Source organism: Bos javanicus, chromosome 11 (genome assembly GCF_032452875.1).
Source record: "Bos javanicus breed banteng chromosome 11, ARS-OSU_banteng_1.0, whole genome shotgun sequence".
In the NCBI taxonomy this organism is placed as follows: Eukaryota; Metazoa; Chordata; class Mammalia; order Artiodactyla; family Bovidae; genus Bos; species Bos javanicus.
In genome coordinates this window covers 3737795-3752853 of record NC_083878.1, presented here as the reverse complement: position 1 = coordinate 3752853, position 15059 = coordinate 3737795, and the positions used below count along the sequence as shown (strand labels likewise).

Below are 15059 nucleotides of genomic sequence, written 5' to 3'. Positions count from 1 at the left end.
TCTCTATCAATATATCTTCTAATTGATCATTACTTGTGTGTATGAAAACTGTATTGGTTTTCATACAGTTTGATTTTCATACAGAAACTGTATGATTTCTGTATATTAAATTTCTATCCTGCCACCTCACTGAATGTTTTTTGTTTCAATTCGTATCAATATTATCACTTATTCTCTCAGGTTTTTCAGGTATATTCTCTTTTCATGTGAAAATATAATTTTCTTTTTCAATTCTATTCTCCTAATTAATTTTCTCATCCAATTGTCTTGGCTACAACCCCTCTCCCTTTTTATAAGGATGGTTTTTCATCTATGTTGAACTGCTCTGAGTTAATAACGGACTTTAGTTATTGCACAGACTCTCAAGTTGAAAGGCACTTAGAAGTAATGTTGGGGATTCTGTCATTTGATGCATGGATCCTTTTTCACAGCACTCAAGGGGTCATCTGGTCTCTTCTTGAACCATCTGTTCCCCTTCTTCTGGTAAGAGCTTATCACCCTGTACTCATTCCACATAGCTCTGTGTGGCTATCAATCACTCCATCCTGATGCCTCTGCTCCTGGCTTTTAATCCAAGCTAATTATAAAGGGTAGCTATAAAATCTGTATGTATAGTTATTATTTTTTAACGGATCTAATCTCTTTTATTACTTCTTCTGTCATATGCTAAAAGTGCAGATTTATCCAGTGAAAATCAAATACACAAGTTACCTGACGCAATGCATACAGATGAAATGTAAGGATGGCTGGTAATGCATCTCCTGCCTTTACTGGAGCCTGGAAACTGTTTCTAGACAGTCTATCAGGGACTCACAGGGCTCACTTTGTCTGTTTCCCAGAGATCAATGCTTCTGTCCAATGTTTTGGAAACTGTTACATATATTTTTATCAGGTGCTTTAGTTGTTTCAGGTCAACTGAAATCTAATGGGTAGAAATCTAATTTCTGTTATTCCACATTGGCTGGAAGTGGAAATACATCGATTATTGCAGTCTTCCCAGCACAAAGAACTGTGCATTATTACTGAAGGACAACACGTTGAACATATCACTTAATGGCATTGAGCATATCATGCACTATAATGTAATATCAATATACTATTATGAATATTTGTCCTGTAGTTCATCTTTGCATCCCCGTGGAAATGGAGAGAGGCAGAATAGTATAATGGTCTCTCTGCAGCCTGGCACACTGTCAGCACTCAACTGTTTACTGAATAATTGAATGGACACATGCGGGCTTACATGAATGCACACATGCATGAAAGAATCACTATGACCAAGTGAATGGTTTCTTTCCTACCCCTTCAGTCCTCAGCTGTACAGACCAAACCCGGATGACTGCTCCAGTATCTTCCTGCTGGGGTTCTGGGTGACAGGATGCCCAGTGATAGGATGCTCTCCCCAGCCTTGTTCCAGATCATTTCCTCACTCCTCAATTCCTTCCTCCTTGTATTACTGATGCATTTTAACCTGATCCCCTTTTCTTTCATATTTTTGGAACTGGATTCCTCCTTGAAATTCTTCATCATAACTCTTGGTGACCCCTCCTAGCTTTTAGGAATGTAAGCATCACTTTTAATTAGATTATGAATTTTAGAGTATCACAACACTGCCCTATCTTTTCTGGAGAAAAGCATCCAATATTTTGCTTATTAATAATCTGTACCCTATTATTATATAGCCCCAGGGCTATTACTGACTAGGAGAGGAGAATTTGGGAGACTTTTATTTTTAAAATTAATGAGGCTGAGACTTCACTGGTGGTCCAGTGGTTAAGAAACTGCCTTCCAATGCAGGAGATGCAGGTTTGATCCCTGGAGAAGCGGAGAAGGCAATGGCACCCCACTCCAGTACTCTTGCCTGGAAAATCCCATGGACGGAGGAGCCTGGTGGGCTGCAGTCCATGGGGTCGCTAAGAGTCGGACACGACTGAGCGACTTCACTTTCACTTTTCACTTTCACGCATTGGAGAAGGAAATGGCAACCCACTCCAGTGTTCTTGCCTGGAGAATCCCAGGGACCGGGGAGCCTGGTGGGCTGCCTTCTATGGGGTCGCAGAGTTGGACACGACTGAAAGCGACTTAGCAGCAGCAGCAGCAGCAGCAGCAGCAGGGGAACTAAGATCCCAAATGCTGCAGGGCAACTAAGCTCTCAAGCCACAACTAGAGAGCCTGTGTATTGTAACTAGAGAAGCCCACGCTTCAGTGGAGACCCAGTGTAGCCAAAAAGTAAATAAATAAAAAAATAAATAAACCAACCTTCTCATCACTCATCTCCAGGAAGCTACAAGGAGAACTGCCTTTCATCTACACTAAGAATGAGAGGGGAAAAAATAAAACTAATGAAGCTAATTTTACTAAACAATTATTGAATAGAAGTGAATATTTTTGTATGTCTTTGCCAAAATGTGTTCAAAGAAAATAGTAACAAACAGCCCAATCGTTTTGAAATGTTTCCAAGGTAAGAGTCTTTATTCTGGTTCCACGCTCAATTAGAAGTACCTACAACAGACTTCAGACAAAAATAATTAGGGAGGGCTCAATAAAAATTTTCAGACAACAAAATAGGTAATGTTCAGTTTTACAGCTCTCAGACAAGTTACTAGGTCTTGATTTCAGTCCTAATATTTAAGGATAAAATCTGATTATGATGAGATAATCAATGTAAAATGAAATTGCAAGCTTGGATTAGAACTACAGAATTTCAAGATTAGAACTACAGATTTTAAAAAACTTGAAAATCCTATGAAGGTAATCGGTCAGATTAAACTCCTGGGTGTGTGTGTCTACTGGAAGATGGTATTCTATCGGTTTTGTGAGGACAGGGGAAATAATAGGATGAAGAACGCCCCAGAAAAGTCAGAACCAATAGGCTCAACTAGATCCAGGCAGAGGGCGGCAGGGACGACTACCTTTGTCACAACCAGGGAAGGTGAGGATAGAGTAGAGGGCGGCCTTACCTCAGCAGAGGGGCTAGGTCCGCAGTGCTGGGCGGCTGAGGGCAGCCCTGAAGGGCCGCTGGTGCTCGTGAACGTGGATGGCGCTAGGCTGCTTTCAGGTTTCTCAGTGGTGCCACTCAGCCCTCGGCTGTGGGTCGCTTGATGAGGGCAGGGCAGGGCTTTTCCCGGTGTGGGTGCGGCAGCGATGGCATGGCTGGTTGACTCCTAGACCCCAGGCTGAGGACATTCTCTGGGGAAGTGATGTCAGCATTACTTAAGGGTGTTTGAGTTTTTGCTGTGCTGGGGCCTACACTGACCCGGAAACTGGGGTGTGAGCTCACATGCGCTATCCTTGAGAGAGACTTCAGGGTGTTCCTGGGAGACATGATGTCCCCCTCCCAGCTTGGGCTTAGGGTGTCTCTTAGGGTGGGAGTCTCGGGACCTGTTGCCACAGGAAGAGTCATCTGAGTCTGAGGAGACCACCTCCTGGAGAGATAGCCTCTTGCTGGCTTTCTTTTTCTTCCTTCTAGGGTTCTCCTGTTTTGTAGCTTGTAAATCCCCTGTGTTAACTTCTCTGATTGGCCATACTAGGAGAGAAGAGTTCTTTGTGTCCATATCTTCCCTAGAGAGAGAGAGACATAGAAAGAGAGAGAGATGAGGGTTATCCTGGTTTTGATGGCTGCTGTGTCTACAGAGATGTCCAAGTTAAGAAATAAAAAGTGTGGGTGAGGATGTGGAGAAAAAGTAACCCCTTTGTACTGCTGGTGGGAATGTAAACTGGTAGTGCCTCTACAGAAAACAGCATGGACGTTCCTCAAAAAATTAAAAGTAGAACAATATTTTTGATCCAGCAATTCTACTTCTGGGCATATAGCCAAAGAAAATGAAATCAGTATCTTGAAGAGATATCTGCATTCCCATGTTCACTGCAACATTATTTACAATTGCCAAGATATGGAAACAACCTAGGTGTCCCCTGGTGGATGAATGGATAGAGAAAACGTGACATATGTGGAATATTATTAGCCATAAGAAAGAAGGAAATTTGCCATTTGTGACAACATGGATGGATCTTGAGGGCATTACGCTAATTGAAATATGTCAGACAGAGATAGACAAATACTGTATGATCTCACTCATGTGTGAATCTAAAAAGAGCCAAACTCATAGAAAGGGAAAATAGTATGGTGGTTGCCAGGGTCTGGAGGCAGGGGGAGGGGAAGAAGGGGGGCTGGTGGGAGAAACAGGGAGATGTTGGCCAAAGGGTATAAAAAAATAAAATATATTGGGCAGTTTATTTATATTGAAGTGTTGTCCTTCAAAAAAGGCACCTTGGGAACACCATGATCCCTTCCCAGCCATGCCATCATGGCACACCATTTCAGGAACTTGCCTTTTTCAGAGGCTTCAGGGCAAAGTAAGGACACCAGCTGCCTGGTATTCAACCTTATTTTGTTCTCATAATCAGTATCTGCCACCTTGATCACCTACCTTTCACACTGAATAACTTTGACCATGGTTGTTTTAGATCCTTTTGGAAATTGTCAAGAAAAAAATCAGTAGAGTGAGAAAAGATTTTTAGTTATTTTTAAGTAGAAAATCCCTCTTCAGTGGTCTGAATCTTAAACCACATGTGATACTTTGCAAAAACTGGTTCAAAGACTCAGGAGGTAATTTCCAAGAGAGATTAAAAAATTGGCCTGCCCACTTTATACCCATTAGGATAGCTATTGCCAAAAAAAGAAAAAGCAAAACCAAAAAGTAACAAGTGCTGATAAGGATGTGGAGAGATTGGAATGCTTGTGATGGGAATGTAAAATGGTACAGCTGCTGTGGGAAACAGTGCGGCAGGTCCTCAAAATACTAAAAATAGAATTACATAATCCAGAAATTCCACTTATTTCTGGGAATAAGTGGAACTTATCCCCAGGGACCCAAACAGATATCTTTACATGGTGAGTACTCTTGAAATGAGGAACTAAGGATGGTTTTTAGTCTTTTTGTTTTTAATTCCTAAATTATATCGACTATGCATTCCTTTTGGAATAGGAATAAAACAATATAACAATCTGGGGAGGGAGGTTGGAGGGGGGTTCAGGGTTAGGAACATGTGTACACCCGTGGCAGATTCATGTTGATGTATGGCAAAACCTACACAATACTGTAAAGTAATTAGCCTCTAATTAAAATAAATAAATTTAAATTAAAAAATAAATAAAGTTCACACAAACTAAAAAAAAAAAAAATATATATATATATATATAAAACAATCTGACTGCAATGTGGGAGACCTGGGTTTGATCCCTCAGTCAGAAAATTTCCCTGGAAAAGGGAATGACTACCCACTCCAGTATTCTTGCCTGGAGAATTCCATGGACAGAGGAACCTGGTGGCCTACAGTCTATGGGGTTGCAAAGAGTCAGACATGACTGAGTGACTAACACACACACACACAAGTTGTCAGGATTAGAATAAAAATGGATTGGGGTTTTGATCAAGGAAAAGCCTTTAGATAAACCAAGCAGATGCTGGGCCACTTTATCATACTCTCCAAAATGACTGATGTTGACCAAGTTCAAGATATTCCACAAGGAAACGTCCACTCATGGGATGGCCAGCAGAGTAGGTGGGAAATGAATCTGATGTGAAAATTCTTATCCATTCCCCCCACGCACCCTCACTTTGCTCCGCGGGAAGGGGAAGGGCGGCCGTGTCTTCACTTCAGTCAGGGCACATTCTCCACCTGCACATCTAGAAGGACCCTGCTAGGTGGTCCTCTTTTGCCCTGTGTGTATTCAGTCGCTCAGTGGCGTCCGACTCTTTGTGACATTTTTGGACTGTAGTCTGCTATGCTCCTCTGTCCATGGGATTTTTCAGGCAAGAATACTGAAGTGGGGTGCCATTTCTTTCTCCAGAGGATCTTCCTGACTCAGGGATTGAACCCACATCTCCTGCATTGCAGGCAGATTCTTTACTGTCTGAGCCACCAGGGAAGCTTAAGCCAAAACTGAGTTAAATTTAGTGCCCTATTGTCTTCCACTATAGAGTTAACTCGGTAATACAATAAACAGGCCAACACTAGAGGGGGTGTCTGGGGAGCCAGCCACTGTGTCTTCACTGGCTCTTCAAAGAAGCTGGTTCGACTTCAGGGAAGAGTTCTGAGCCTCCTGTCCACGCTCTCCTTAGCTTAAAACCCAATGCATTTCCTTAACCAGGCATCATCAGCTTAACCATATTCTTGCCGGTTCCCTGAGGCTTCAGTTCTGTTCTGCTCTAAGTGTGTCTCTGTCGGTAAGACCATCTTGGTAAATGAAGAACACGGGGACCTCTGGGGTGGGCACTGAAGAGATGTTTGATGAGGATCAAGAGGCCCCGGGGTTTTGACAACAGAAGTGGCAGAAAGTGGAGAAACTGATAAGAAAAGGCAGTTGCTGGGTTTTCCTGGTGGTCCGGTGGTGAGAGTCTGCCTGCCAATGTGGAGGACATGGGTTCCATTTCTGGTCCAGGAAGATTTCACATGCCTCGGGGCAACAAAGCCCGCACACCACAACTACTGAGCCTGTGCTCTAGAATCTGTTCTCTGTAATAAGAGGAGCCACTGCAATGAGGAGCCTGAGAGCAGCTGGAGAGTAGCCCCTCCTTACTGAAACCAGAGAAAGCCCTCCTGCAACAACAAAGACCCAGCACAGCTGAAATAAATCAATCATTTGAAAAAAAAAAAAAGCAAAGGCAGTTGCCATCCAAATGGCTCCCCCTGGCCCTTAGGGCTAATGGATCTCCATGACTCTGTGTTCTGGTCCCAAGAACTACACACCTTCTGAGGACAGGTAATGGCATTTTTCCCTCCGGATATGGCAGGGCACTCAATCATAGGGTTACTGCTGAACTGCTTATCTTTTAGGCCTTGGAAATGAGGCTCCTGATCTGACCAGAATGGACCGAGGCTGCTAATGACATACAGAGGTTTAATGATTTCAGAGGCAAGCTCCTTTTAAGGGAAAAATAGTCAGTCGTGACCAGGCGAGATGGTGGGAAGTGATTCATCTTGGGTAATGTCAGAGTCTGCGCTGAATCTTGAAGCTTTAATCAATGACTTATGTCCCTGCTGTTAGGAAGGCAGTGTGAGGCCAGGCTACATGGATAAAGGGAGGAGTGTTCAACAACATAGGACTTATTATCGCCTGTGGGGGCACAGTCTTAATTCAAACAGCTTGATGGAAAATTACTAAACTGCTCAAAGAATGATAACGAGAGGCTAGTATTTTGTGTAATAGGAATTAAGAGCTGGCCACAGACCCAGACAAACCACATCTGAACCCTTGGAGGAGGGTCCCCCTACCAGAACTCTTATCACCAACTGCATCCCACGAAGTCCACATGGTTATAATCACGCATCAAGGAAAGAACACTCTTATCTCCAGGATCTCATGACCAACACCCTACTTCAGATCCCCAGTGATTTTCCGTCAGCACAGAGACAATAATTAGTTCACTCTGGCTTTCCTGAGATCACATTTAGAATGTGCTAAATTTTTTTCAAGAAATCAGACTTCCTTTACAGTGAAAGAGGAGCCTTGAAGGCAACCTGCTCAAGTTGTACTCTGTCAAGAAGAAAGGGAAGGACTTCCCTGGTGGCACAGTGGATAAGAATCTGCTTGCCAATGAAGCAGACATGGGAAGATCCCACATGACGTGGGGCAACTAAGCTGGTGCACCACAACTACAGAGCCTGAGCTCGAGAGCTGCGCTCGGCAACAAGAGAAGCCACCACAGTAAGACTGCACACCGCAACTAGAGGACAGTCCCTGCTCTCCACAGCTAGAGAAACCTGAGCACAGCAATGAAGTTCCAGTGCAGTCATAAGTAAATTAATTTTTAAAAATTTCAATAAAGGAAGGGAAGATGGATTCCAGCTCTGTTGGGAGGGTTTTCCAACTAGGTCCATGGCATCAGGAGCATGGATTCAGCTGCCAGAGCTGCCCTGCGCAGAGGAGCATGTGGTCCCCAGCTGTGGTGGTTGAATAACACCAGTAGGGGCACGTCCTTTTGCTGGAGGAAACTGGAAATCCGAGCATTAAGCCCACGAGGCACACTTTCCTGGAAGGAGCGAGAAGCCACAGCCTTCTGATGTGAACAGGATCCTGGGGGAGGTAGTCAAGGAGACCGAGGACGTGAATCTCCTGCTGGTGAGAAGGGAGGATGCCAAAAAGTGGGGAATATTCCTTCCGGTCCACTTGCTTTGGGGAGTTAGAAAAAATTACATGTATGTTCTCTAAATGGGGAAAGCCATAGAGAGGTTAGGGGATATTCTCACAAAGAAGAGAGATCTCTGATGCTGTGAAATATAGAAAAAGCTCAGGGACTTTCCTGAAGGTAAGGCATGGCAAGAGCGGTCATTTCCCTCCACCAGACACACCTCTTTCAGAAGCGCCATCAGAGAACACAGTCATTGGGTTGCAACGGAAAGAGGAAATTGGAACAGCTTCACAAACATGGTGATACTAAAACTATCTCTTTTAAGGACTAGTTATTTGGAATTTAGTGAACTTGGTAACATATTTTGCAAACCAAACTTATTATGAGGCTTTAAGAATCATTTCAGTGTCAAATTTTGAACTGAAAATGAAAAATTTGTATCAGCTGCAGCCATATTCAATCAGTGTTGAACTCTTCACCTTCCAAATACTGTTCTTCCTGCCTTTCACTATGTTACACCCTCATGAGGAACCAGAAGAGGGGTTTTCTGAAAATACTCTGTCAGCCCCAACTGAAGACCCCAAAAAGGAAGAAAAAAAAGGAGGGGCAGAGGGTGGAAAGTTGGATATCTGGCACTCTGGTCCATAGCTGTCTGGGACCATGTACCCCTGGTCTCACCAACCTCAAATGGTTGGTTATAGTGGATTTGATATTTTATTTTTTAATTTTATATTTCATTATTTATTTTTTAATATAAATTTATTCATTTTAATTGGAGGCTAATTACTTTACAATATTGTAGTGGTTTTGCCATACATTGACATGAATCTGCCATGGGTATACACGTGTTCCTCATCCTGAACCCCCCACCCACCTCCCTCCCCATCCCATCCCTCTGGGTAATCCCAGTGCACCAGCCCTGAGCACCCTGTATCATCCATCGAACCTGGACTGGAGATACATTTCACATATGATAATATACATGTTTCAATGCCATTTTCCCAAATCATTCCACCCTCACCCTCTCCCACAGAGTCCAAAAGACTGTTTTATACATCTGTGTCTCTTTTGCTGTCTCACATATAAGGTTATCATTACCATCTTTCTAAATTCCATATATATGCGTTAGTATACTGTATTGGGATTTGATATTTTAAAACAAAATTTTGTCAAGTGATGTCCTGTTGGAGTTGTAACCTACAATTCATTTCTTTAATTAGTCCTTCGAAGAAAGCACCATAATTTTTTTAATGGTCTCATTTAGTGCAATGGTGTGAAGATCTGCTAAAGAACCACCAAAGGGAGGTGGTACATTTAGAAAGTGAGTGAGAAAGAGAATGAAATCATGGTTGCCAGGGGGCAGGGGAAGGATTCAAAGAAGGGATAGTTAGGGAGTTTGGGATGGACATATACACATTGCTGTACTTAAAATGGATAGCCAAGAAGCACCTACTGTATAGCACAGAGAACTCTGGTCACTGTTATACAGCAGCCTAGATGGGAGGGGAGTTTGGGGATGAAAATGGATACATGTGTATGTCCGGCTGAGTCCCTTCGCTGTTCACCTGAAACTATCACAACATTGTAATTGGCTATAACCAATACAAAATAAAAAGGTTTTTTTTTTTTTTTTAAAAAGAACCATCTGCTCCAAATGTATGAAAATCATACAAAGTAAAGATATCTTAAGAAAAAAAAAAAAAAGAGCGGGTAAGAAAGAGCTTCTAATGAGAAGGACCTACCAGAAGGAAATCTCCGTGTAGACACAAAATCAGACCTACGCCTTTATTCTGTGTGCTCACAGCTGCCAGCTCCGATTATGGAAACAGAGACAGATTAGGCTCTGAACTTAGCAGGCTGGATGCGACCTCTGCTTAGGAGAATTAGATGCTGTCTCTTGCTAGCAGAGAGGCAGCCAGAGCAACAAAACAGTGGAAATTACAAAGGGGGACAACAGGGTCGATGAATGTCTCTGCCGTGTAAAGACCCAGAAGCTGGGGTAGGTCACTAGCAGTGGAGAGTTTTAAATAAGGCCTGGGGCAGTACTAAGGTAGAAAATAATGAAAGGCTTTAATTTTAATTCTAAAATAGTGATCGATAATCTTGAGTTTAATGAAGATGGTCGATACCTAGACCCATGTATCCATATTCCTTTATTAGGTACTGTAATTTGGATATCAAATTGTTTGAGTAGGATTTTGAGATGAACAAAAAACAGTGCTATTATTTAAAAATGAAATATTCATCTAGAAAAAGGACTGTAACATCTATTTTCAACAATCATACCTAATAAAAGCTTTTCTGTGGAACTACACGCCCTCAAAGAGTCTTGCTGGGCATCCCCTAGTATTCGTTCATCTGTTCATTCTTCAAATTGTCCTTGGGTACATCTTGCAGGCTGGACTCTGGCACCCAGGATATAGAAGTAGATCCTGGCCCCTGCTTTCAAAGACTCATGTCCAGTAAGAGTGATGACCATTAAAGTACATGGCCCAAGACAAGGCAACAGTCTCATAATGAAAGTGTTTACAGGAGGCAGTGGGATCACCTCACCGTAGAGGACTGGAGTCCCAGAACATCACACAGGAGTGGTGGGATGCTTGCCTTTGATATTGGAATTCCCCAGGCAGCCAAGGGCAAGAGCAGCATTCCAGGGAGGGAATACTTAGCCTATGCAGAGGCACAGGGCTTTGAAAAAGCACAGCATGGGGAAAAAACGACAAGTTTATAAATTTAGTATGGTTAGTGTGCAGAGGGCTTTTGGGAGGATAGTTGGGGAGTAGCTAGGGGAAAAGTAAGACCAGGTAGGTAGGCTTGGTTCAGGTCAACAAGAAGGCAAGCTAGGTTAAGAGGAGGCATTTCAGGGAGGAGGGAGCTTTAGTGGGGGAGGGACAAGAGCAGATTTGCCTGTGAGGAAGATTCTTCTGCCCAGCCCTCAGGGTAGATGGCTGGACAGCAGGGCAGGAGGAAGCCTCCTGACCTACGGAAGCACATGTGCAGCAGTGCTGAGAAATATTTGCAAGCTGTTTATAGAATATGTCTGTCTTTAAATAAATCCACTTCTTACCTATGACTCTGTCTCTCACTGAATTCTTTCTGCAATGAGACATCAAGAACCTGAGCTTCATTATGTCCTGAGACCAGGAGTGTGGTCTCAGTTAAAAGACAGTGGGTTCAAGTTCCAGTCTGGGTTATGTGGTTTCAGATCTGGGTGGTGAAGGGAGTCCAGGGTAGTTGACTGAGCAAGGACCCCAGACTGAGCAAGACCCCAGCGGGGTACAGATCTATTAGGGGAACTACTGACTGAAACTGCCTGCCCTGGCTAGGCACCACAGTAGTTATCTCAAGCAGGAGGTCCTGGTAAGGAATGTGGAACTAACAAGCTTACCATCAACTGGAAGAATTCAGGGAAGGTCAAAAGGAGAGAGGAGACTCCAGTCCACATATCCTACCAATCTCCCAGAATCCTATTGGCTGGAATCCATCTTGGCTGAGTGACGTGTGCACCACCAGGAAGGACCCTGAATCAGAATGACTGGCCAGATACAACCTGGAAACTAATCCCATCACCATAAAACCAAGACTGGGAGCCACATGGCAGAGTAGTCCTCCTGGGTTCCCTTGCCCTGCTGCTCTCCACAGAGATGCCCCTTCCTGATAAAGTCTCTTGCTTTGTCAGCACATGTGTCTCCTTGGACAATTCATTTCCAAGTGTTAGACAAGACCCCACTCTTGGGTTCTGGAAGAGGTCCCTCTTCCTGCAACAGACATACTGGGCAGATCAGTGTAGGACAAGGAGGGACTCTGACGTCAGTGGGAGGGATCCAGGCTTCCACAAGCCCAGAGGTGGGGAAAGCAGCACAGTGAGAGAATGTCTGGTGGTTTCTGTCTATGAAGCACAGGTGAAGCCATGGGGATATGGAAGGTTGGCACCCAAAGATGGCCCAACCTGTGCTCAAGGTCACCTCCAAGGTCATGGCTCTGACCCCAACTCTGATGCTCCTTGTTGGTCCCAGGGACTTGGGTTCTTGCCTACTCTCCAGGTCTCAGCTTTTTCTCACTGATTTTGCTTTAATCCACCTTTCCAGCTTTTATTGATCCTGTTGCCTCAGATAAAAATGTGTTCACTCCACCGTTGCCCCAGGAAACTACCACCCACCCACACTCACCAGGGCACGGGTAAGCCAGGAGCTGCACCTTCCTCTCACCCGCCATGGGGAGAGGCAGAGGCTGATTGGTCCCAGGTGCAACTGAATCTAACCTGAGCTTTCTAGGAAGATTGCATCTTGGAAGGCCTTGAATCCTTACCAATGAAAGGAAAGTAATTCCTTCAGATTTATGACAGGATTGAATGCTTTTCTGAAAGGTCAGTAAAATACATAATGTTGAATTTGAGATTAGAATCAGATAGACAAACAGCCAGCAGATAAAAGGTGTGATGTGGCAGGAACCATCATCCTAGACCTGCATTTTAGCAGGAAATCCTCACTTTTGCTTTTCTCTTCAAGCATTTAGAGATCATGGATCTCAACTCAGAAGCAGATGAAAAGTGCAAAGACATAAATTAAATTCAGAAAGTAAGAAGTTGGGTCCACTTACGCTTTTGAATCCTCCTGAATTGGGGGTGAGTTAATATGAGAGCAAGAGAGAGTATATTTGTTTTGGCTGATCTTAATGAGTGCACTCCGAGGGCAAAATTCCTGTAATAATACCAAAAGAGTTCATTCAATTTAAATCAGAAATATCCACAATTCAGATGTGATTTTATTTTGCTAGTACAGCCCATTGTAATAGCTACCAGCCATTTTCCTATTCTGGTGACACTTATGAGAGTGGTTTGAATGCAGAGTCTAACTTGGTAATTTTATACTGAATAAAAGTCATCATTGAATCCTTTCTGTCATTTTTCCACATTCTGGATCATTTGTCAAGTTCACCCCGCTAAGATGCGTGTGTGCATGCACAAACACACACTATTTCATAGAACTATCTTCCTTTCCATCTTAACTTCAGCCTTGGCCATCTCCTTTCTGGACTTATAAATTGTCACCACCACCTGATGCTCAAAGTCCCACTGTCAGCCCCTGGGTCTCCCAGAATTCCTATCAGAATTGTCCTTGGCATCTATCTTCCATACCATGTTATCTAGTCTCTATGGCCCTGCTGCCCTGTGGATAATTTCTGAGGTCCTTCCTGGGCTCCAAGGCTCTTCCTCAGGGACCCTGGGTCACCTAGAACCCATTCAGGGGCATCTCTTCCAATGACCCTGTATCTGCTTTCTCCTCTCTTGCCTGGTGGAAGTCCCCAGAGCAGGGCCACCTGGCAGAGATGCTTCCCACCCACTTCCAGCCTTCTTCACTATCATCCAAACAGCCCCAGAAGAGTCCATCATCCCTCAGGGGTTTTCCTGGATTGATGAGAAGGTGCCTTTCTCCTTCTTGATCTGTCGGATTGGATACAGCACTCCAGGGGACCCGGGCTCTGATGGCCTTCACTCATCCATCCTAAATTTCATCCCTTCATCCTAAAATTCACTCACCATGACCCCTTCCCTGATGGACATACCTCAGTTACAGTCAGGAATTGACAAGATATTTTAATTCTGTTTACTAGGCAGTTGGGCACAGATATTTAGAGAGCAGGCCATAAAACCAGACTTCCTGGGTTCAAATGCCTGTGACACCGCCACCCTGGGTATGACTTCACTTCTCCACTTCTGGCTTCTTATATACAAATGGGGATATGCGTATGTACCTCACAGTGTTCTCAGCATCCAACTGTTCACTGTGTGTGAAGCACTTGGGTTTGTACCCATGCCACATAGAAAGTGCTGAATACAGTCAGCACGACAGTATTTGCTTGCCAATACATTTTCCAGGCATATTACGTGGGCCATCAAAACAACATTATTTCCATTAGAAACATCACTTATGCAAGCGCTTTATAAAACCATGGTGAGAATGTGCTCATTATCCACAGCAGTACCAGGGGTGCAAAGATGGAAGGACCCAGGCCCAGCCTTTAAGGAGTTGGGAGATTGGAGAGGGATCTGGTGTGAGAGGAAGGCAGGACGGTATGCAAGGGGATCTGGGGGCCTCAGCAGAAACAGGGCAGAGTCTTCAGGAGACAGGAGTTTATATGGAAGAAGATGGAGAGGGTGATCCAGGAAGGGTTAAAAACCTAGAGGCTTGAGAAACTCCACTGTGTTCAGGAAGCAGTGAGCCTTCCATGTGGCTGGGAGTCAAACTCAAAGGGCAGGGGGGCAGGCTGAGGTTGAGCTGGGCTTTTCCTCGAGGTGGAAGAGAAGTGTGTGTGTGTGTGTTGTGCAGGGATGGAGCAGGGGCAGGTGGACATGAGGTAGGCAAGTGACCTCATCATTGTAACCTGATATTTTTTCTAAAACTTTTAGGAAAAATACATAGGGAGGAGCAGTAGGGAGACAGAGTGGGGCTGTGAGAAACTGGGGAGGCTCTTGACGAAGCCAGAACTGGAGCAAGCCTCCCCAGTCCCCCAATGTGGAACAAGAGCCCCAGAGACCATCTGATGGGGGAGTTAGGAGAGCACTGTGACTTAGCAAGGGTGGACTTCGAGTCGCCCAGTGGACGGAACTCTAACCACAGGAGCTGGATGTGCAGGGGAAATAGATACAGCCAGAGCAGGAGAGAGCCAGGCACTGCACCCGAGAAAGGCAGGGGTCAAGGAAGCCACTTTCTGCCTAAAGAAAAAGTGCTTTTCTAATGAAAGTCTACTTACTCTCCGGTTGTTACACTTTAAAACTGTGTAGAATTTATCGTCAGCCATATCTTGATTTGGAAGTGCAATAACAATGGCGGGGACATAGAAGTCAAATCCTTTGGGGATCACAATTTTGGCAAACACATAATCTCCAACCTGTAGATGAGAACATCTTTGAGAGCAAATATT

The 15059-nt window shown here is 44.1% G+C and overlaps 1 protein-coding gene across 11 annotated transcripts in view; it reads right to left on the bottom strand.

The window, feature by feature from the left end:
* Nucleotides 1-2443: 2443 nt before the first annotated feature.
* VWA3B (von Willebrand factor A domain containing 3B) overlaps nucleotides 2444-15059 on the bottom strand; it is a 178212-nt gene continuing 165596 nt past the window's right edge. For 8 of the 11 annotated variants that reach the window (XM_061431590.1, XM_061431589.1, XM_061431593.1 and 5 more), the window contains 4 exons: nucleotides 14889-15026; nucleotides 12735-12835; nucleotides 2961-3561; nucleotides 2444-2512 (listed from right to left, as the gene is read on the bottom strand). In XM_061431590.1, coding sequence (XP_061287574.1) covers nucleotides 3210-3561; nucleotides 12735-12835; nucleotides 14889-15026 — 591 coding nt within the window. In that variant the 3' untranslated portion in view covers nucleotides 2444-2512; nucleotides 2961-3209. Of the gene's footprint in view, nucleotides 3562-12734; nucleotides 12836-14690; nucleotides 14809-14888; nucleotides 15027-15059 lie in introns of those variants that run through there. The other 3 variants (XM_061431592.1, XM_061431597.1, XM_061431598.1) reach the window with 3 other exon arrangements.